The 21,504-nt window shown below is 48.8% G+C and overlaps 1 protein-coding gene across 2 annotated transcripts; it reads left to right on the top strand.

Moving 5' to 3' along the window:
- Positions 1-1,844: 1,844 nt before the first annotated feature.
- Positions 1,845-20,936, top strand: DDX11 (DEAD/H-box helicase 11). 2 transcript variants are annotated; one of them, XM_050893848.1, is made up of 26 exons: positions 1,845-1,968; positions 2,236-2,472; positions 2,839-2,925; positions 4,559-4,716; positions 5,850-5,895; positions 6,445-6,552; positions 7,118-7,205; positions 7,687-7,889; positions 8,468-8,620; positions 8,724-8,770; positions 9,555-9,634; positions 10,940-10,984; positions 11,119-11,186; positions 11,732-11,770; positions 12,253-12,376; positions 12,901-13,035; positions 13,502-13,614; positions 15,111-15,183; positions 15,562-15,665; positions 16,460-16,609; positions 18,574-18,642; positions 18,821-18,921; positions 19,344-19,428; positions 20,034-20,109; positions 20,290-20,444; positions 20,569-20,936. In XM_050893848.1, the coding sequence occupies exons 1-26, from the start codon at positions 1,903-1,905 to the stop codon at positions 20,596-20,598; spliced, it is 2,640 nt and encodes an 879-aa protein (XP_050749805.1). In that variant the 5' UTR covers positions 1,845-1,902; the 3' UTR covers positions 20,599-20,936. The 2 variants fall into 2 exon arrangements, with proteins under 2 accessions (XP_050749805.1, XP_050749814.1); XM_050893857.1 differs by having other exon boundaries at positions 12,898-13,035.
- Positions 20,937-21,504: the final 568 nt, after the last annotated feature.

The following is a 21,504-nucleotide window of genomic DNA, read 5'->3' as shown; positions in this document are numbered from 1 at the left end:
TCCAGCCCCCTGATCATCTTCGTGGCCCTCCTCTGGACCCACTCGAGCAGGTCCGTGTCTTTCTTATGCTGGGGGCCCCAGAGCTGAACACAGTACTCCAGGTGGGGTCTCATGAGAGCAGAGTAGAGGGGGAGAATCACCTCCCTCGACCTGCTAGCCACACTTCTTTTGATGCAGCCCAGGATATGGTTGGCTTTCTGGGCTGTGAGCGCACATTGCTGGCTCATATTCAGTTTTTCATCCACTAATACCCCCAAGTCCTTCTCCGCAGAGCTGCTCTCAATCCACTCATCGCCCAGCCTGTATTTGTGCTTGGGATTGCCCCGACCCATGTGCAGGACCTTGCACTTGGCCTTGTTGAACTTCGTGAGGTTCACACGGGCCCACCTCTCAAGCCTGTCAAGGTCCTTCTGGATGGCATCCCTTCCCTCCAGCGTGTCGACCACACCACACAGCGTGGTGTCCTTGGCAAACTTGCTGAAGGTGCACTCAATCCCACTGTCCATGTTGCTGTCAAAGACGTTAAACAGCGCCGGTCCCAATACTGACCCCTGAGGAACATGACTCGTCACTGGTCTCCACTCGGACATTGAGCTGTTGACCGTAACTCTTTGAGTGTGACCATCCAGCCAATTCCTCATCCACCGAGTGGTCCATCCATCAAATCCATGTCCCTCCAGTTTAGAGATGAGGATGTTGTGCGGGACAGTGTCAAATGCTTTGCACAAGTCCAGGTAGATAACGTCAGTTGCTCTTCCCTTATCCGCCAACACTGTAACCCCGTCATAGAAGGCCACCAAATTTGTCAGGCACAGTTTGCCCTTAGTGAAGCCATGTTGGCTGCCACCAATCACTTCCTAATTTTCCATGTGCCATAGCATAGTTTCCAGGAGGATCCACTCCATGATCTTGCCGGGCACAGGGGTGAGACTGACGGGCCTGTAGTTCCCTGGGTCTTCCTTTTTTCCCTTTCTAAAAATGGGGGTTATGTTTCCCCTTTTCCAGTCAGTTTGCATTTATTTGCATTTATTACTATGCTAATGACTGTATATTACATAAACCTCCTCTATATTGCTATGTTTTATTACTAGCTATGTGTTTCCATCCTGAATAAAACCTTTTTTTTCTCTGTATAATCCTGTCTTCTGTCCTTGCGTATGACGGGAGTGAAATTGGGAAGAGGGCTCAGCCCCACACTGACTTCAGTGTGGCGAGGAGCTCGCAAAGGGCAATCTGACCAGGAAGGGGAGGACGGAAGGCAGCGGTGGTGGCAAGGCTTGGCTTTCTCCAAGCCCGGGCCTGACGAGCGGGCGTTCAGGCGTCCACCGCAGGGCTATCGGCCCTCGGCGGCACCTGCGCCCGGCAGCGTGCGGCTCCGGTTACGTCCCCGGCAGCAGCTGAAGAGTAGAAAATGTTTAGGGAAAGGCGCGGGGCGCTACCAGAGGCGGCACGGCAATACGTGTAATGAACAGCGGCTGAAGGAACCAGGGCTTCGGGCTGTGAAGACGGCATAACCCGCGTTCTTCCAGGTGTCACGCAGGAGGCGTCATGGCCTGGGGGCACCCTCGTCCCACGGGAGCGGCGCGGGGGGACGCACTCCCGCCGCCCCTCCCGGAGGAGAAGCGCCCGGCCCGGCCCGGCAGCTCAGGGCCCGCCGGCCCCGGAGGAGGTGCGGGCCTTCCGCCCCGCGCCGGCCGTCACCCGAGCGTCACGGGAAGGGGGCGGGGCGTCTGCGGCGCTCGGTTCGAAGCGGGGCGGCCGGCGGCGGCGCGCGGGATGGCGAGCGGGGCGGCGGCGGGCGGTCGGTCCGTGTGCCCGCAGGCGGCGAGCGGCGCAGCGCCGGGCCCTGGGGGGCCTCGGTTCCCGTTCCCCTACACGCCCTACCTCATCCAGGAGCGGTTCATGGCGGCGCTGTACAGCGCGCTGGAGGCTGGCCGGGTCGGGATCTTCGAGAGCCCCACGGGCACGGTGAGCCAGTGCGGCGGGGCGGCGGCAGCCGGGGCCCGGGAGGCTGGGTGCGGCGGCAGGCAGCCGTCACCCGGGAGGAGGACGGAGGCCCCTCTGGGTGGAGAGGGACGGCGGTAGCCGGGGGAAGGGGCCAGGTCTGGGCCTGATGGCGCTCGGAAGGGGCTGTCGCCGAGTGGGTCGTCCCTGTGGAGTGGCACTGCTGTGTGAGTGCCGGCGACGGCGGTGCTCCCGCCGCGGGAGCCTCATCTTGTTTATTTTCTGTGGCAGGGAAAATCACTGAGTCTTATCTGCGGGGCCCTCTCCTGGCTCCGAGACTTTGAGGAGAAAAAGCGGCAGGAGGAGGCGCGGCTTCTGGCACTGGAGGACGGAGGGCCGGAGGGGAAGAAGCGGCTGACTGCACCTGAGCCAGGACGCCCAGACAGCAAAGACACGGCCGGGGAACCGGACTGGGTTACGGCCTTTGTGCAGAAGAAAGAAGAGCGGGACATGGTGGACAGGCTAAAGGTTGAGAAACGCTCGTATGTAGAGGACGGGTGAAATAACGAGGTGTGAGGATCAGAAAGGCTGATGTCCTGGGTGATGACTGGAAGAACACGTGAGGCAAACTTTGGTGGTGGTCTTTGTCTTTCACAGGACTTTGTTTCAGTTATGAGGGATGAGGCATTGCCTGCAGGTTGCATAAGATAGGAAACTATGTTACTCTGACCATAGTAACATAGAATAGGCTGCACTCCAGGAGAAAGGGACTGTGTACTGACAATTTTGTTTCGGAGCTAATTTTTTTCTATAGGCGGGGCATAGGAAAGTAAGTATACCCAGGGTTTAGGACTAAATACACTTCATCCTTCCTTCACTCTCTCTTTATTTTAGGAAGAGCAGATCAGGAGGAAAAAGCGAGAAGATCGTCTTGAGAAAATTCGCCATAATGTGCAGTTAAAATATGCAGCAAAGAGGAAGGTGAGTTATCCCGCAGAGATTAGAACTTTCTGTTTTGGTTACCTCAAGTGTTGTTCATACTTGCTTATATCTGTGACTTCACACTGAATTTTCCAACCTGTCTGTTTGGGGAGCTCTTTGTATTAGGTTGCTGAAATTGGCCATCCAAAATTTTTGGTTAGATTTTCTTTTTAAAGTACAGATGTGAAAAACAATTTGTGCATAGAGAATTTCCTGTGACAATGTTTGCATGTGGATAGAAAGGGCATGTGTTCTGATGGCCTTCTGGCCCTCTGCTTTTGTTTTAAAAGCTTTAATACTTGGATTTTTTTTTTTTTTTTGAAAACTCTCTGTTTTATGAGCATGTGTGAACACTCTATATTTCTGGAATAAAACCTGTAGAACAGTGATTAAATTTAGGATCATGGGATCAGAAGACCCCCCCAAAAAAAAGCCAGGTCAGGCTTTGGTTGTACTTTGCTCACTGCTAGGGATCGATTGTATTTGTTTACTTTCATAGCAAACGTGATTGTATTGTTCAGAAATGTCTCTTTTCTACATATAAAAAGTTCACAGATATATTTTCCTGCCATTTAGATGGGTGAACTGGCCTCAGTACTCTTGACTCTAAGAGCTTTTTGATGATATGGGTCAAACTTTCCAGAAATAACCACTTCAGGTCCCCAAACAGGCAGATTTATTAGCCTGCCAGGCTATTAGTTTCTAGTGTGCTCCATCTCAAGTGCTGTGTTATGTTTCGGTCAACTCCTGTCAAAAAGATATGGCAGAAATAGCAAAGGTTCAGAGGTGAATGGTAAATAAAAAACAAGTGGAACAAAGAACTTTTGTCTCTTACAAGAGGATGAAGAGCATGGGAAATGACAAGCATGATAAAAAGCAAGAAAGCAAATGAGAGAAATATTATAGAGATTTGGAAAAGCAACTGATTCATCTGCTCTGTAGTGCTAACTGCATTTCTTCGTAATGCCATGGTAAAAAAACGCTCATTGACATTGGAAGATACTGTTTTCAGATTGAAAAAAAGAACTCTTCTTTATCAGAACACAAAGTTAATCAGAAAACTATTCTTCAACAGTTTAATGGAATTTTTGTAGAGGGGTAGACCTGTGTTAGAGTAAGAACCACATAACTGGAGAAAAAAAGGCAAGAGAAGTCTTGTGCTCTGCATTCTAAAACAGGTGGTGAGTTTATCCTAGCTTTGAGTTAAGTGTGGACAGAGTGCTTGATTATGTCCTTATATGTTTGTTTGTTTGGGTTCATTTACGCACTATTTTTTCTCAGGCAGACATCTTTTATGGGCCACTTCAGCTAATACTGGATTACATGGATATTGTCATTTCAGGATCTGTTAGTTCAGTGGGCCTTTTGCACAGAAGGTTCTTTATGTTTCCCCTTCATATATGTCTGTGTGGGCAAGTCTTTGGTTGTTGGTGACAGCTGCGTTCTGTGGGGCTGAACAGCTTCAGGCACCCTTGGTGCATTTGCTTGTCCTGCTGGGGGTTTACCCAGCAAGCCATTCCCTGCGTTACGTGTGAGGGACTGTGCTGTCTTCTGACCTGTCCGTGGCATAAAGCGATGCGCGTGCTACCTCTCTTTCTGTATGAGAAATAACGTGATCATGTGTTCCTTTCAGAGATCTGAGGAGGATGAGACAAAGCGCCTTCTTCAGCTCAGCAAGGAGGTTCTTTCAGAGGGAGCTGGAGTGGATGTTCTAGAGCAGCTGGATCACAATGAGGAGGAGCTGATTCTTGCTGAATATGAGAGTGACGAAGAAAAGAAAGTGGTATCTGGGTAAGGACAGGGACTGAGGGGGTTTCATGCCAAGGAAACGTTTTCTGTATCATTTTTGGCTTGCTTTGATTAAAGACATTTCACCTGTGATTGTGCAGATCTGGAGTTTCTCCCCCATTCAAGCTGTGTAAGGTAGTGGTTGTTCTGGGGGTTTGTTTGTTTAATTAGTTCGTTTGGTGTTTTGGGGGGATTTTATTTTGTTTTGTTTTGTTTTTTAAGCTTTTGTTAGACTGATCAGAGTGACCTGAAGTGTTTTCTGAGAAAGTGCATCTTTCTTAAAATGTGTGGCAATGTCCTGCCTTTATGCATGCCCGGTTTCCCAAAGAATGCCTCTGGATGTTGAGTGAATGACTTGAGATCAAGTTCCTTGCATCAGAAAAGCAAAATGGAACTCAGGGCATCAGAGGAAGCTATCAGTCCTGCACATTAGCACTGGCATCTTTTGATACTCTAAAGGGAGAGATGTTCACATTTTTAAAGACTGAGCTTCAGCGTGAAAACCCCGTGCATGCTTTTCTCTCATACATTTGCTTTATGCAGAAAGCCAGAAGCCATACTTCAGCATGAAAAGTCAAATACATTTAAAATACAAATTTACTAATTAGTATCTAGACAGATCCTCCTGCCTTAAAAATTGCAAACCACTGAACTACTTTGTTTATATGTAGTTTATCAAACATTAAACTGCTGTTGCCTTTGAGGAACTCTATGGCAGCTAAATATCTTCCTGAGGCTTTTCTTGATGCAATAGCTTGAGGGTGGTAAATTGTCTCTAAAGGGAAATTTTTACCAAAATAAATAAATAAGCTCACCAAAGAATAGTATAGCACTGATTAGCTTATGCCTGCGGCTTACAAGCCCCAGATTTAAAAGAAAAAAAAAAAATTCTTGAAGTTGCTAAAGACACAGCCCTACAGACATTTTTCTTTTAAAGAGCAAGACTTGACTTGATTGTGCACACTTACACTATTCTTAAAAAGTCGATTTTTCTTTTACCTCCTGAGTTAAGATCTGAGGCTCTTCTTGAGATGACATAACCATCTCTCTTGAGACCTCTCTCTTGTAGTAGAGCATCATTTGATTCTAACTGTCAGTGATCTGCTGAAAGGAAACTGAGCTTTCTCTTTTCTTAGGCTGGAAGAAGATGACGATGATTTGGAAGAGGAGCATGTGACTAAGGTGAGATGAGGAAAGTAAATAGTGCAACCTCACAGAACAGTGTAGGAGTGAGCTGAGCAGAATTTTGGCTTCCTTGCACCCTTCCCAGAGTCATGTGGTACAGAAGGATTTAGGAACTAGCATCTGAGAACTGCCAAGTTTGTTGATAATAGCAACCAGTTGTGCTGTGCTCATCTCCTTCTGGACTACACTGGCTGCCTAAGCAGCTTGCTCTGCTAACGCTGCTGAATTTTTGCTGTGGCTTGCTGTAAAAGCACACTGCAAGAAACAGTTTTTTTGTTACTCTCCAATGGTGAGTCCCTGTTTTTATAGGGACTTCGGAAAATTAAATGGAAACAAAGGCAAATGCATAGGAGAAAACAAAGATAAGGCTGTTGGCCTCAACAGTTGTGAGGTGACACTCAAACATGTGTCTTCCCCTGTGTTTTTGAAGGCTTGAGCAAGATTAACCTTGTTGAGGTGCTTGGCCGCTTTGTTGCAGGATTGGTTGTAGGTAGGGGATTGGCTTCCATGTTCTTCTTGTCTTCCCTTTGTTCTTCCTCATTGCAGATTTACTACTGCAGCCGCACCCACTCCCAGCTGTCTCAGTTTGTGCGTGAGGTGCAAAAAAGTCCTTTTGGCAAAGACACACGTCTGGTCTCCTTGGGATCCAGGCAGGTATGTGGTATTGTTCGCAAGGGACCCAGAGCGCATCTTAACTTAATGTGAGAGACTTTGCGAGGAAGTGTGTGGATGTGACGTCACAGAAGGCATCTCGGGGACTGACTGAATCTCCCATTGAAAACCTAAAGAGTCATGGGTTGTGCCACAGATCTGTGTGATGTACGTTTTTCTGTGAGCTGTGTTTTGGCCGCTTACCCTTTGATGTAAATGCAAAAATCTGTTTTACCTTTTCTGATGTGGAATATTACAGATGTCTGAGTCACTGGGAAGGCGCTCCTCTTAATATTACTTCTGGCAGCATTTTTTAGAAGCTGCTGCGTAGCAGTGAGCCATCTCAGTGCACCTTTTCTCATTTTTTCTTCCTTGCTAAATTTCTGTGGATTTCAAGCATATTTGTAGCAGTTAGCATGCACAATGTCTGACCGATAGACTTTTCCATTTCGGAATCTGGCCTGAGATTGCTTTAAAGAAATCTTTTATTTTACAGCAAAGGGTGCACGGGGGGGGGGCACTCAGTGCTTAATGACCCCCTACCGCTTCCTCTCTTTGCATGTCCAAGAACCTGTGTGTGAATGAGGAGGTGCGACGCTTGGGGGCTCTCCAGCTCATCAATGACCGATGCATGGAGATGCAAAAGAACAAACACGGTAGGAACACTTCCAGCCTGGGGAAGCAATCGCTGATAAAGCTGGTATGAGAGTCTGGAGGCAGTGCGCTCTGCCAATCAGCTCTAGCAAGAGAGTGGTAGGAGCTTGAAAATGGCAGGTTGGAGGAGCAGAGCTAGAGATCCTTAGCGCTTTTACTTTTCTTGTCCTCCAGGCTAGGATGCTGAGATCTGTATGTATTTTCTGAGTGTCTTAAGTTGGCCAGGACTTCTGCAATGGAAGGATACTTGTCTTTGTAACTCAGTACTAGAAATGCTGGAAAATGTCATGTGGCTAAATCTAACTGGCAAGAGTAGTGTCCACTGTGGAGATGGAAATTTTACTGCTGAATAATTTTTAAATAGATGATAGGTCAAAAATACACATGACAAAGCCTGCTTTGAAATCCAGGAGGTTCTGCAAGGTGGTTGTTTTAGGCTGTTGTGTGTGTTGCTCATAGCTTTCTTTTGATTTCTGCTGCTAGAAAAGAAGAGTGATGAAGAGAATGAAGGGAAGAAGAGACGTGTGAGTCGCACTGTATGCCCATTTTATTCCTATGAGCAAATGCAGTTTCTCCGCGATGAAGTTCTAGTGGAAGTGAAGGATATTGAGCAGTTGGTGGCTTTGGGAAGGGAGACCAAAGCCTGCCCATATTATGGGAGTCGATACGCCATTCCTGCTGCTCAGGTAAGGTGTACACATTTTTGGTGGAATTAATGCCAGGGGCTCTAAGAATAAACCAATTGCCTGCTCCCTCTAGTACTGTTACTCAATATTGTGGGAGTTTGTAAACAGGCTGTGTTTCTGTCTGCTGTAGTTTTGCTGAGAAAGCAAAGGAAAATGAGAATACCCATTTGAAGTTAATAGGGAGGCTGTGAGTATGTCTCAGCATTCTGAAACACTTGAAAGGCTCAATAACTCTGAAGCAATACTGACACATGGGTGTCATCTTAGCTCTTGCCAGTGCTCTTCTTCCTTGCTTGGTTCTCTATCAGAAGACGTGCTTTCAGTGCTTCAAACTAGATTCAGAAGGTAACCTGAGCCAATATGCAATTGTAGCATAATCATTTCTCTTCAGCTTACATCCCAGTGCCACTCTCAAGCATGTGCTCCTGTCTCTCTTCCTACCTTTCCCATAATAAGAGTAAGTAACCTGACTGAATTTTGTGAGGCTATCTGATATGGACCTTTAACGAGTGGTTGGGAAGTGCCCTAAGTTTGTAAGGATGAGAGCTAGAATCAGGCAGTATGTGCTTCTCCTGTAGCTGGTGGTGCTGCCCTATCAGATGCTCTTGCATGAGCCTACCAGGAGCGCTGCTGGGATCAAGCTGAAGGACCAGGTCGTAATCATTGACGAGGCCCACAACCTCATAGACACCATCACCTGTATCCATAGTGCGGAAGTCAGTGGCTCTCAGGTGAGTCATAGCCTGGCCTGTTAATCGTGAGCGATCTCTGCATCCAGCAGAGCGCCCTTTCTTGACTCCTTCGTAATAACAGCTCCTTTTTTTGTTCGTGTAGCTGTGCTGTGCCCACTCCCAGCTGTTACAGTACATGGAGCGATACAGGTGAGGATCTCAGAGGAAAACAGCGCAACAGTGGCAGGCAGTGTGGATGCCATGGCTTGTCTCATGTTTGCAGGGTCTTTCTTGCTTTTCCTGGTGGGAAGTTTTTTGCGTTAATACTTCTGCAGATGAAAAGCCACTTGCTTCATTATCTCTGTCTAGAATCTAAATCAGACTCCTGGGCTGGTATTAAGCAGTGAGAAGGGGGATACCCTGAGGATTCTGGCTTTCCATTATAATCTCTGTTCCTTCCCCAATATCTCCCTCTAATCGCTCCTGCTTTGTTGATGCAGAGTTTCAAAAGATTCAGTCTTTCATGTCTCTCCTGGACCTTAGTCTTTCATGTGCTGACTGGCATTATGGCAGAGGCAGTAAGCTCTGAGGAGGAGGAAGCTATATGTGGTTTTTGGCTCTGTGTCTTGTCATCCCTGCAGTGGTTGATTATTGTGCTCAATGCTAATAACTTTGAATTTGTGGAGCATTATTGCAACAGGGACTTGAGGCGTCACTGCTGTTGTAATAAACAAACTGTAATTACTGTGTGAGGAGAAAGGCAATGGTAGGAACAGTGTGGGATGCATGGGTGAGTGCTCTGGGGTGACCTTAGGCAGGATATCCAGAGGTCTGTGCCCTGTCACAAATAGGGAGAGTGAGCCTGGGAGAAATCATTCTTGGTTCCTGTCTCCCCCAAATGAAGGGGAGTTCAGGTGCTTGTTTCTGCAGCTCAGTTGCTTGAGTTAGTCCCTGAAGATGTTTTGGGGCCTAATACCCGTCTTGTTTTTCATAGGAAACGTTTGAAGGCAAAGAACTTGATGTACATTAAGCAGATCCTGTATTTGCTGGAGCGGTTTGTGGCCATGCTGGGAGGTAAGCAAACCTATTCTATGTCCAGGGATGCTGATAGGCTCTGAGTTAGTTGGTGCTTCCTCAGGGCACTGTCCCCCTTCCCCCTCTGCAGAGACTGTGGGGAAGTGTTGCTCATTTATAGGTTCAGATGCCAGTAATTTTATTTGTCGGGCTGTTTTGTAACATGGGGATGTTGACTGGTGTCTGCCTGAACCCCTCTCTTTGTTTGATTATCTGAGGAGCAGCAGATGACATCATAAGTTGGTAGAGGCAGTTTCCTTCTCTCTCTGTGTGGTTTTCAGATCTGATTTGAGTGGGGACGAGGTAGGATGCTAAGTGAGGAATACAGCAGATGTGTGACAGTGATCAGGACAGCACAAGAGCTGCACAGAATAAATCTCCTGGGTCATCTGGTGGCAAGGCCTCTACCTGTGTCAGGCGTGCCCCTGCAGAATGAATCTTTCTTGACTGGTGCCTTTCCTTTGTGAGAAAATACTATTTTGCTGAGATTTTAAATCCACTGGAATTCGCAGGGCTCCTATCCTCTAATGATCTGTTTGCTAGACCTCAGTGTGTCTTGAGGAGAGCCTGTCCTAAGTTCATAAAGAACTTCCTCCTTGCCCAGAGTAAATGCAGCTCTTTGGGGCAGGGGCCTGGTGGTGCTCTCTGCCTTTCTCTCAAACATATACTTCTCTTCCCTCTCTGTTCCTGCCACTCTTCTCTTCCCCACACTCAGTTAGTGGGCTTTCATTAGAAAATGCAGCCTGTGTACAGCTTCATGATTGAGGCTGCAAAAGTGAGATGTGAGGTGGGTGTTAAACACTAAGACATAAAACGCAGTGAGTGGTAGCAGTTAATCCTGTTCTGGCTGCCGGGGTCTGGGCGTGGAGCCGTCCTCAGTTTTTCCCCTCTTCCCAATTGCCTGCCAGCCTATGCGCCTCCCAGCTCCCCGCTGCTGCATTGAGGAGGGGTGAGGGATGCATTGCAGTCCCTGTCCCTTCATCTTTGCAGCATGATGACTATGTAGTGTGTGAGCATTTGTATGCACCCACCCTACCTGCTGCCTCCTGCTACAGAAGGAATGTAGGTGGTGTTTCTTAGGATGCAGCAGCACACTTGTCCTACAATGCAGGGCTACCCTACAGGGGAAATTAAAACTGAGCAGGAGCTGATGTTTTGTCTGTATAGCTACATTTTGCAGATGTATAGTTATTTGTTGGGTCTTGTCCTGGTGTGGTGTCCCTTTCAGCTCAGTTGTTAGGCTCTTGCTTAATTTTAAGACAGACCCATTGTAAGCCATCCTTGAATCGGTTTCATGTTTTACAGGTAATGTGAATCAAAATCCTAGCTGTCAGGCAGTTTCTGAAACAGGTAAGACTGGAGTGAACACCTGGGGTATGCAGCCATCAGTCAGGGACATGAGTGTGGGCAGCGAGGGGCTGCAGGCCCAGGAGCTAATAATTTTGCTAATAATTTTTTTTCTTCTTTCCCCCCTTTTCTTTCAGGGACAGTGCTAAAATCCATCAATGACTTTCTATTTCAGAGCCAGATTGACAATATCAACCTCTTCAAGGTAATGCAAATGTTGTCATCTGCTAGGGCACAGGTGGTAGTGACTTGTTCAAGGTTATCAGGAAGCGTGTGAGAGCTGGAAGTAGAGCCAAGGCCCACATGGCAGAATCTGCTTTCTAGCAGATTCTCCTCACCTCCCCACTGTATAGATCTCTGCTGCTGCTGTCTGGATAACAGTGCATTAAAGCTGGATAGGTGGTCTTGGGGTAGAGGGAAGCAAGCAATTAAACATGTACGAGTGCAGAGGCTGTCTGTAGGCAAATCTAAACTGTAAGGGTTGAGGATGAAGAAACTATACTACTCCAGTAACAACTCATCCCTCGAACCTCCAAACACAGCACTGTAACACCGTCTGTTTCCACTCTGGAAGCAATGCCTTTGTAATAAACTGTTGTCTGGGAGGCAGCGCTCACGAAGAACTGTGCACCCCTCCCCAAGAGCACAGCAAGAACAGCAAGTGATATCCCTGCTGGACAGGGATCAAGGGCAGCAGGATGGGAGAAGGGATGCTGAATGCCAGTTCATTTTTCCGTCTTCCTCCAATAGGTTCAGCGTTACTGCGAGAAGAGCCTCATCAGTAGGAAGGTACTGCCCCTGAGGCTTTATGGTCAACAGCGTTCAAATGCCGTTTCACACACTGAGTTTGAAGTGGAAGATGCAGCAGCTGGGGTGGGAGCCTGTCTTCTCCACCCTGCTCTGCAAGCAAAATGGTTCCTGCAAAAAACACTGTATGGGCAGATTACCTTTTGCTTATAGAGCAAAGAAACGTACAACATGGTGTACCAGTGTATTCCAGTGGGTGCTAATTCTGTGCTGCTTGGCCTCAAAGCTGCCAGCCTGGTAGGCTGCACTGCAGTGGAGGAACAAACATCAGAGACTTGTTTTGGTTTTGATTCAATGGGTGGAGGAAAGTAATGGGAGCTCTGGGCTGCGCTGATAGATTCTGATTGGGCTAGTTTGCGAACACCTACCAAGGAACTTTATCTGTGGCGGGCCAGCAAACCTGTTTTTATCTTGTCTGATTCCTGCTGTTGGTAGTCTTAGTCTTTCTGTGTTTTGCTTGGCAGCTTTTTGGGTTTGTGGAGCAATATGGAGGCCCTGCCACAGCTGTGAAGACCAACAAGGAGAACCAGAAGTTGGCTGGTTTGCAGAGCTTTCTTCTGACCCTCCAGCAGGGATCTGATAAAGAGGGTGAGTTCAGACATCCTCCACTTGTGCATCTGCGGACAAAGTGAGGATGTGGAACCTGCATCTATCTGCATGAGGAAAGGGGGGAGGCAGATTTGAAGAACGAGAGACTGCAGAAGCTGTCCTGCACAGGTGTGTTTTAATATATCTGACTAGATGACCTAGGCAACTATACATACGATTAGAAGATCTCTTGAGGTCCCTTTCAAGCTGAACGATGATGCTATTCCATGTTTATGCTGCATGCACTCAAGGTTTGCACTGCTGTGACCTGCTGGCTCTGGGACCTGAGCTACCATGGGTAGATGTTTAGTGGTGCCAGCTATAAAAAACACATCTCCCCCCCGCCCCCCGCAATGAGACAGAATTTGGGTTCTCTCCTTTATTGGGTCTTTGTTCTCTGCCTGCATATGTAGACCAGTTATCATGTTCCTGTAGAAAGGACCCATCTATAATTTGTGCTTAGTCCCTGTCTTCAGAAGTGTGGCCTAAGTTGCCTGCCTCTCCTTTTCTCTTTGGGCCAGCAGGTACTCCCCAGATCCCTCCCGTGGAGGCTGAGAACGACGAGCTCCGAACTGCCTCTCCACTGATGCAGATTGAAGGATTTCTGTCAGCCCTCACAAATGCAAACCAAGATGGCAGAGTCATTCTCAACAGGCAAGGTACTGGAAAGGGTGAGCTGGGGAGAGGTGGCATGAGTCACAAGCAGGGCGATTCCCTGGCAGCGAGGGAGGAGATCCTAAGCCTGGGGAGAGCCTGCAGCAACATATCTGTGCCATCTGTGATGCAGGCTGGCAGGCTTGGTCTGTCTGAGGACACGCATGAACCCGAAGGAATTCTTAACCAAGGGCATTGGGGCCAGGGTTTGCAGAGCTCTGCTCCCACTTTGGATGTCAATTTTGGTCTTGCAATTTACTGCACCTCTTCTACAGCTCCAAGAAGATTAGGAAGCAGAAGGTAACTTCCAGGTTGGCGTTACCTGCTGCTGCCTCTGGCAGGGTTGACTAGCAAGTCCTTGCTTTGAGAGGTGGGGCCCCACCAGAGTGCCCAGGGCAGGAGGGAGAATCTCTCATATCCCTGAGTGTGTGTCACAGCTAGCTCCTGATGCTGTTTCCCTCCTTTTCCCAGGCACAGTTGGTCAGAGCAGCCTCAAATTCCTCTTGCTGAATCCAGCTGTCCACTTTGCCAAGGTGGTGGAAGAATGCCGTGCTGTAATCATTGCCGGGGGCACCATGCAGCCGGTGAGGGAATAAGGATGCTATGCTGAGGTCTCAGGAGGTCTATCTGCAAGCAGGCATGGAAAGATAGCAGCTTGGCCCCACTGGGATGTACTCGTCTTCTCACTTCCCGTGGTGTGTGTGGGAAACGACCTCTCCTACCCACTCTTTTATCTCCCTGGTACGGTTTCCCTGCATGAGGTGTCACACTGCCTGTTTATGCAAAGAGCTGTAGGTGCAAGGGCAGGATTGCCCTTGTCAGCCTTTCTCGTCCTCAAGATGATACAGGCCGAGGCTGAGCTCATGGTAGGTTGGAACTAGCACGGATAGCAGTCAGAGGACCTTGTAAAACCATCTGACCTTCTAAATGGACAGGGATCCCACAGGGACCATCCCATAGGGGATCTTTCAGAAAAATCAAGAATTCAGGATTGGTATGGTGACAGGTAGCTTATCATCTTTCTCCCATTGCTTTAGTGCCTGAGAGTGTGTTTGTGTTGTACAGATGCAGTGGGGTGTGTCAGATATCCCAGTTAAGTTACATTTATCCTGTTCCTGGACACGAATGTCCTGAAATTTCCTCTTTGCCCTTGTGGTGACAAGGGAGGGGGGAGGAGGGTGTGAAGTGCAAGACCTCCTTTTTGGAAAGCCACCACTCCAACTTTGAACCATTCAGACTGTAACTCAGAGAGAGGATGTAGTTGCAGTCCAGGCTGTGGTCTGTGCCGTGCTTGGGAGTCCTGGTAACGGGTTTTTGGGCCTGGAGAAGTCTGAAATTGGAACGTGTTGGGCCCGGAGAGGCTGGGCGGTTCCAGGCAGGGCCACAGCAAGGCTCAGGACCATGGGCACCGAAAGGGGAGCCTGGCCCCCTGCCCCCTTCACGCTGCCAGCTGTGCTTGGGCCAGCTTGAGGGTCCGCCCCGGGCACTCGGCCTGGCCTTGGCAGAGGGCGGGCAGGCCGGGGCGCCGGCGGGCCCCCGCGCCCCCGGGGCGGAGCGCCGTGCCGTGCCGTGCCGTGCCGTGCCGTGCCGTGCCGTGCCGTGCCGTGCCGTGCCGTGCCGTGCCGTGCCGTGCCGTGCCGTGCCGCCGGCAGGGGGCGCTGCCGCTCCTCGCCCGCAGGAGGCGCCGGGGCGCGGCGCTGGGCGGCCGGGGGCTGCTCCGCGGGGCCGCCGCCTGCAGCGGTCGGGGCTGGGCGGTCGTGCCGGCACCGGCGTCGCCGAGGCAGATGAGCTCCCCGCGTGGCAGCCGTGGCCGACCTTGCGGGATTTACGCAGGCCCTTTTTCCTTCTGCGTGCCCTGGACTCCAGCACGCCGCCCAGCCCTGGCTTCGTGTGCTCAGCTTTCCCATGCCCTTCATTTTCTCATCACGGAGGGAGCTCCTCTCCCCTGTGCCAGCAACCCACTGGACAGAGCTGACGAGCTCTTCCTCAACACTGGTGCTCAAGGGGCAGTACCGGTGTTGCTGATGTAGCGTCTTTTGGGATGCTAGTGCTTTACCTCTCTTTGGCTTGTGGTTCGTAGGTGGCTGATTTCCGAGAGCAGTTGCTGTCCTGTGCTGGTGTGGAGCCTGCACGTGTCGTGGAGTTCTCTTGTGGTGAGTGTGCCGGGGTGGCAGGGAGGGATCACAATCTGTCTCCGCGAGACCCGAGTGTTGCGGTTTGCCTTTGGTGCTTTTTTGTCAGTACTCTAAGCAACATGGCATCTTTCCTAGAAATCATGGCAGCAAAGGGCTGCTAGTTCCCTTCCACTCTGAGCTTCCTCAGTGGTCTTGGTCAGTATAAGCAGGCAGTGTGCCGTGCCTTCTTCCCAGGGGCTCAGGGAATGGAAGTCAGAGCAGCTGAGTGACTTAGCCACTTTGGCTTAGCCAGGCAAACGTGTGCCTCTGTCACTGCACGCAGGTAAAGCTCTTCAGCTAGTGGGGTTTGTGCCAACGGCAGTGATGTTGACTGTCACGACTTGTTTTTGTCTCCAGGACATGTGATTCCTCCAGAAAACATTTTGCCCATAATCCTCTGCAGTGGTCCTTCCAACCAGCAGCTGGAGTTTACCTACCAGACGAGAGACCTGCCCCAGATGGTCAGTCTTTCCTTTGTTCCCTTCCTTGGTATCTCTTTTTTTGTTTCACATGCTTATGTTTCATAGGACAGTGTGCTCCCTGTTTGAAAGGTGGGCTGATCAAAAGCCATGGCAAGGGAAATCCATGGGATTTGGGGCAGGTGTGTTGCCAAGTAATTGGGAAAGAGTAGCAGCAAAAGGGATTTTGAGCTGCCTGCTCAGAGGTAGCTCTTGGAGACAAGGAATGCTAGCAACTCCTGTTTGGCTGTACTGAGATCGTGCATTTGTGTGCTCGGCATCAGGAGATTTCTGACTGTGCTTCAATTTGAAGGGCTCAGTGACAGTGGAGCGTGGCAGCCCTGCAGAGTGCAGCCCAAACCATAGGGGCGGCAGCAGATGATTCTGCGCTTTTTCCTTCTTCCTTTGGTGGGCCAGTAAGCACCTAAGGCCAGACACTACATCTGCTCTGCCCCTGCTGAATCTCTACCAGATGTGCTAGCTATCTCTCCACATCTGTTCTAGTGTGACAGGTCCCATCCGCTGGGACAACGGACATACAACCTCCTTTCCCTAATGACCACTGCTCCACAGCAGTAACAGAAACCCTGGATTAGGAGGAGAGGCCAAGCAGTGAAGAGTGGTTTTGGTGATGCCCAGCTCCCCTAGAGAGCTCTCTCAGATCTGGCATATTTCCCACATTTTGCCTCCCCTAAGGCATGTCTTAGGGCAGGTGCGACCCTGGGATTGAGCACAGAATTGGAGCGGCATTAGCTGGAGCGCCTGTCAGCTGCAATATGCTCTTGTCTCTCTTGCAGATGGATGAGACGGGTCGAATCCTTTGCAACCTGTGCAACGTGGTCCCAGGGGGTGTGGTGTGCTTCTTCCCCTCCTATGAATATGAGAAGCAGGTGTATGCACACTGGGAGAAGACGGGTCTGCTCACCCGCCTGGCAACTAAGAAGAAGGTAATTGTGCAGCCAGGGGCAGTTGGTACTTTAAATGGAGGTTTCAAAAATCAAACTATTATCTATGCATTACAGGCCTCTCTCACTGAGTTTTTCTCATACTCTGCACAGCAGAGCAGAGCGGATGTTTATCTAGCCAATCCCTCCAGTAATGAATAAATGATACTTCCCAGGTGGCTGATCACTGAGCTGGGATCTAAATTAGATTAAATGCAGCTATAGATTCTTTAAGTGCACAGTCTGTGTAGTGGCCATGGGGGGAGACAATCCTCACTTTCCATAACCAGCAAGCTTGCTCCCGTGTGGCTGGGGGGGCTGTTCAGGTTGAGCTCTTATACGGAATTTGTTTTTCCCAGGCTCAGCTATGTGTCCCTTGAACACAGACCAGCACAACTAAGGGCTAGGCAGAGTGGGACCAGACTGCAGTTCATAGGACAAATGGTGGGTGTTTTTTCTGGTAGAAGTGTAGAGATGAGAATGGAAAGACTAGCAGTGGTGACTCCTGTTGAAGAAGCGATGAGAAACATTAAATAGGGAGATCACTGCAAATATAAAATCTTTGCAATGACTCTCACAAGTATTTGAAGGTTGGGTATTGAAGGTCAGGCAGTCCGACTGTCTCAGGGCGTGGGGCAGGGATCTTGGATCATGGGCCGGGGGGGGAAAAAAAAAGAATTACATATACCCTGGCTGTGACTTCTGTTTACCAAAAGCTAAATAACTTACCACGTGGATTAGGAGAGCACAGACCCAGACGTTTCACAGCCTTGGCGCAGACATTCTGGCACGTGGATCTGCCTGTAGGTTTTTGTGGTGGAAGCATTATGCTTCAGCTTCTCCATGTGTCTGTACAGCTATCACTCATAGTGCCTTTCAAGTGTGTTCTCTTGGGGTCCCAGTGGTCTGCCTGGTGCCTCCAAGGCTTTGTGCCACAATCACGCAGCTTGCTCTGCCTTTCAGCTCTGATTTGTTCTTGTTTGGCCTTTGCAGTCTCCGGCAAATTGGACACGCGTTAGCAAAGCAATTTGGTAGAAGTGCACCAAGTGTGACTTTCAGCTGCCCACACACAAGATAGTATCATAGCAGAGGAAGGTTAAAGTCTTCCCTGAGGTGGCTGTGGTGAGATCACACTGAGATTATATATAAATTACACAGGGAAAATTAATTTAAATCAGAGGATTAAATAGCTACTGTTTATAGTTTTGGCTTATATTTGTAATTGCCAGTTATTTTTCTACTGAAAGACTGGTTCTGGCTGGTAAAATTTGATAGTACTTCTTGATAACCAAGACAAAACACATATTTTAGGCTCTTTACTGTCACAGAAAAGACAGATGTTGCACCTCTTGTTTACTAGGAAAACAACTTGTGATTTAGGCCAAGGTGCAGCATCTATCAAAATGCAGCTTAATTAACTGCGGGGGCTTTCAGTAACTAATTAGGCATGCTAGAATAACATAAAGAAATAGTACTTTACGTATGCTTTGCATAGAAAACTAATTCATTCACTGGGCAAGAGGAGGTGTTACTTGGAATTAATTGGTGATTCGAATTGATTGTTCCTGTCACTGTTCTCAAAGATCTTGCAGCTGGAGGGTCTCCTCACCCTGCTGGATCTTTATTCAAAGGTGGAAGAGGTGCACGTTGCTTTCCTGCCTTTCAGCTCTCAGATGACTTGCAACTTCTTGCAGAATTAGACAAGTCTGCCAAAGCTGAAAGGGAATGTTGGAGGGGCAGGAGCAGCTGCTGCTCCCTTCAGAGCCCAGTTGAAAAGTGCTGTAGTGAGCATGCAGTGCATTTCCAGGGTGGAGGGGAAAGGTGCTGGTTAAGTTGGTTTTGCAGGCAATTTGCCCTTCCCTGATCTTAGTTCCATGTGTTGCTTAATGGCAGGGGAGTAAAATTACTTGCTTTCTTTAAACTGTTTGCTTCCTGTTGCTGCAACTGATGCACTGTGTCTGTGACAGATCTTTCAGGAGCCTAAGAAAGCCAACCAGGTGGAGCAGGTGCTGGTGGAATATGCCAAGTGCATAAAGGTAAGCTGAGCTGGCAGGCTGGTGGGAGTGTGGCATCCCAACTGCGTATGGGAGTGCTGCTAAAGAGGGCATTGCAGCTTTTAACAAGGAAAGAGTTCTCTAGCCCAGGTGTGGGAGCGTTTCTGAAGCACAGAAATCTTCCCTACTCTGGTTTAAGTTGCTGGTCCCTCTCCTGCAGCGCTGCAGCCAGGCAGGAGGACAGATGACGGGGGCCCTGCTGCTTTCTGTAGTTGGAGGCAAAATGAGCGAAGGGATCAACTTCTCTGATGACCTGGGAAGGTAAGGTGGCTGCTCCTTGGAAGGTGAGCACTGGGCTTGTGGTGCGGTGACTCCAAGCAGGATGGACATGTCAGTACTTGCATAGATAGAAAATCCTGGGGAGCACATGGCTTGGGCTGATGCTTAAACCAACAGGACCAAGTCTGCTGGGTGGTGTAAAACCCGCTTGTCCAGACTACTTTTCATGCGAGTAATGCAGTTAGGCTTGCTGTGCTAGATTAGCCCTTGTTCTGGCACCCTGAATCCCTCTGCAGCTTTCCGTTCAGAGCATGCTTGTCAGACTGCTGTGCTTTATTGCTGCCTTTGGTTTTCAGGGCTGGCTGTCTTTCATGAGTGCAGTGACCTCTAATGTATCAGTCTATTGGCAAAGTGCTCTAGGATGAGACATTAAGAATAATGCAGTCCTCCCTTGCCCCTTGCAGGTGTGTGATTATGGTGGGAATGCCTTACCCCAACATTAAATCTCCAGAGCTCCAGGAAAAAATGACTTGGCTTGACAAAACAATGGTAACAGAGACACTTAAACCTCTGCCTGTTTCACTTCTGCTTTTTAATATTAACTTTCCCCCCAGCACATGAGTCCCAGGGCTGCCTTCGAAGATTTTTTTTCTTTGAGCTTGCCCTTGTTTCCTAGAGACTGTGGTACTGCAAGCACAGCCTTCTCCACGCTGCACGTGTACAGGTAGCCCTAAACACAGGGAAGAAGCTCAGTGGAGGGAAACACCACCCGGGGCGCGCTGGGAACTCTGAGTTCCAAGGGGAGCAAGGTCCCTTCACCCCAGAGGAGGTGCCAGGGTGGTAGAAGCTGCTTGCCAGGATCACTTCTCTTGGCTCACTTGTTCTTTCTCGCTGCCCACTGGAAATGCTGTTCCTGGGCAGCTGGGGACAAGTTTTCTGCCTTCAAGGGGGCCTTGGGCTGGCTCTTTGTCAATGCCTAACATAGTTTTCTGACTGCAACCTTTCTTCTGTCCCTCCTTACTCTCAGCTTGGGGTCTTCTTGGCCACCCACTCACTCTGCAGGGGTAAAAGCATTTGCCTCACTTTGTCATTAAGATGCCCTAGTTTGGTTTACATCTGCCTCATATTCAGTCTTACCTATTTCTCCTTTCCAGCCCAGAGCTGCTGGCCAGGCACCTAGCAGAGTGCTGATTGAAAACCTGTGCATGAAGGCAGTAAACCAGTCGATAGGTAATTCATCCTTCCTTGGACAGGCTAGGGGATACGAAATGTGACTGTACTGAAGTAGGAGGGTGGGAAAAAGGATGCATTTCCAATCAGTCTAAGTACAGATGACGGGAACATGAGCTTCCTTCCCTGAGAACAAACACCTGAATGGGCCATTTTAATGTGATTTTACACTCTGTACAGGCAGAGCCATTCGCCATCAGAAGGACTTTGCAAGCATCCTTCTCCTGGACCACAGGTATGCACGCCCTGCTGTCTTTAACAAACTGCCGCAGTGGATCAGGGAGAGAACCCAGGTGAAACCTGCCTTTGGATCAGCGTTTGCAGAGTTAAGAAAGGTCAGAACTTACATCTTATGTACTGCTACCAAAACTGTTTCCCACTGTACTAATTTGTACTTTTCTCAAACCTTCACTTTAGAGTAATGCCAGGGACAAACTGTCTGGTTTTGTGTGTTCCTAGTTCCATCGAGGGAAGTTGGATGCTTTGTGATGTGGACCAGAGAACAGGCTGTAGGTCAACTCTGTGAACTACACCTCTGAAGAACACCTGAAGTTCCTGCTTTTCTGTACCAAGGAGTTTGTGAATCTCTGCCTTCTGCCTCCTTTGTGGATGTTTGCTGTTCAGTATCTGAGCACTATGACGGTGAGACAGCCTTCAGCACCATAACCAGGAGGGAAACTGGTTGTAGGTCTGAGGCAGGTGAAGGTAGTAGTGGCAGGCTCCTATTTGTTTACAGCTGTTAAGGTCTTATTTAAATTGATTAAATATTTTCGACTCAAACACTTAAGTATGGGGAGTATAATTATTTTGACTGAACACATCTGCCTTTTCCCATCAACCACCAAGTGTAGGGGGCCTGATAACCAATGAAAACATAGAGCTTTTCACAAGAATTGTAAACTATCAGGCCATTAGTTTGTGTCATGTTGTAATTACACAGTCAGACTGGTAAGACATGGGTAAATATTACTATGGGTAACATTTCTTATCCCCTTCTTCTACCTTGCTTCAAGCAGTCAATATATTCAAGGAGTGGTTCATTCTTTCAAGGGGAATAAATATATGGCCATAATACAGCACAGCATTTCTCCTTTGATCATGCTTAAGCACAGGATTGCTCTGCTCTGTTTAATGCCTATGTTTTTGAATTCACAGTAACTTTCTGTGGAAAATGGTAAAACCTTTTTTTTTTTTTAATTTTTTTTTTTAGTGTAACTTTCCTGGGCTTCTCTCCTAGGTCATGGGTCAGTGCTGGAGGGCAGTGATAACAACAGGGATGGCTATGTAATCCCATGGCCGTCCCCAGCTCTTTCTGTCACCCTGAGCAAGTCTCTTCCCAGGAGCTTCTTTTGCCTCCCTGCCAGTTTCAGCAGCTGGATGCTACCTCTCGAGGCT

Source organism: Gymnogyps californianus, chromosome 1 (assembly GCF_018139145.2).
Source record: "Gymnogyps californianus isolate 813 chromosome 1, ASM1813914v2, whole genome shotgun sequence".
Taxonomy (NCBI): Eukaryota; Metazoa; Chordata; class Aves; order Accipitriformes; family Cathartidae; genus Gymnogyps; species Gymnogyps californianus.
Note: the sequence above shows the minus strand (reverse complement) of the source record. Positions and strands in the feature narration are given on the sequence as shown.

Excerpts from the sequence above, each read along its gene's own strand:
- DDX11 (XM_050893857.1), top strand. The coding sequence starts at position 1,903 with ATGGCGGCGCTGTACAGCGCGCTGGAGGCTGGCCGGGTCGGGATCTTC. Across the intron at positions 1,969-2,235 it reads TCGAGAGCCCCACGGGCACG|GGAAAATCACTGAGTCTTAT; the intron begins GTGAGCCAGTGC and ends TTTCTGTGGCAG. Across the intron at positions 20,445-20,568 it reads CGTTTGCAGAGTTAAGAAAG|TTCCATCGAGGGAAGTTGGA; the intron begins GTCAGAACTTAC and ends GTGTGTTCCTAG.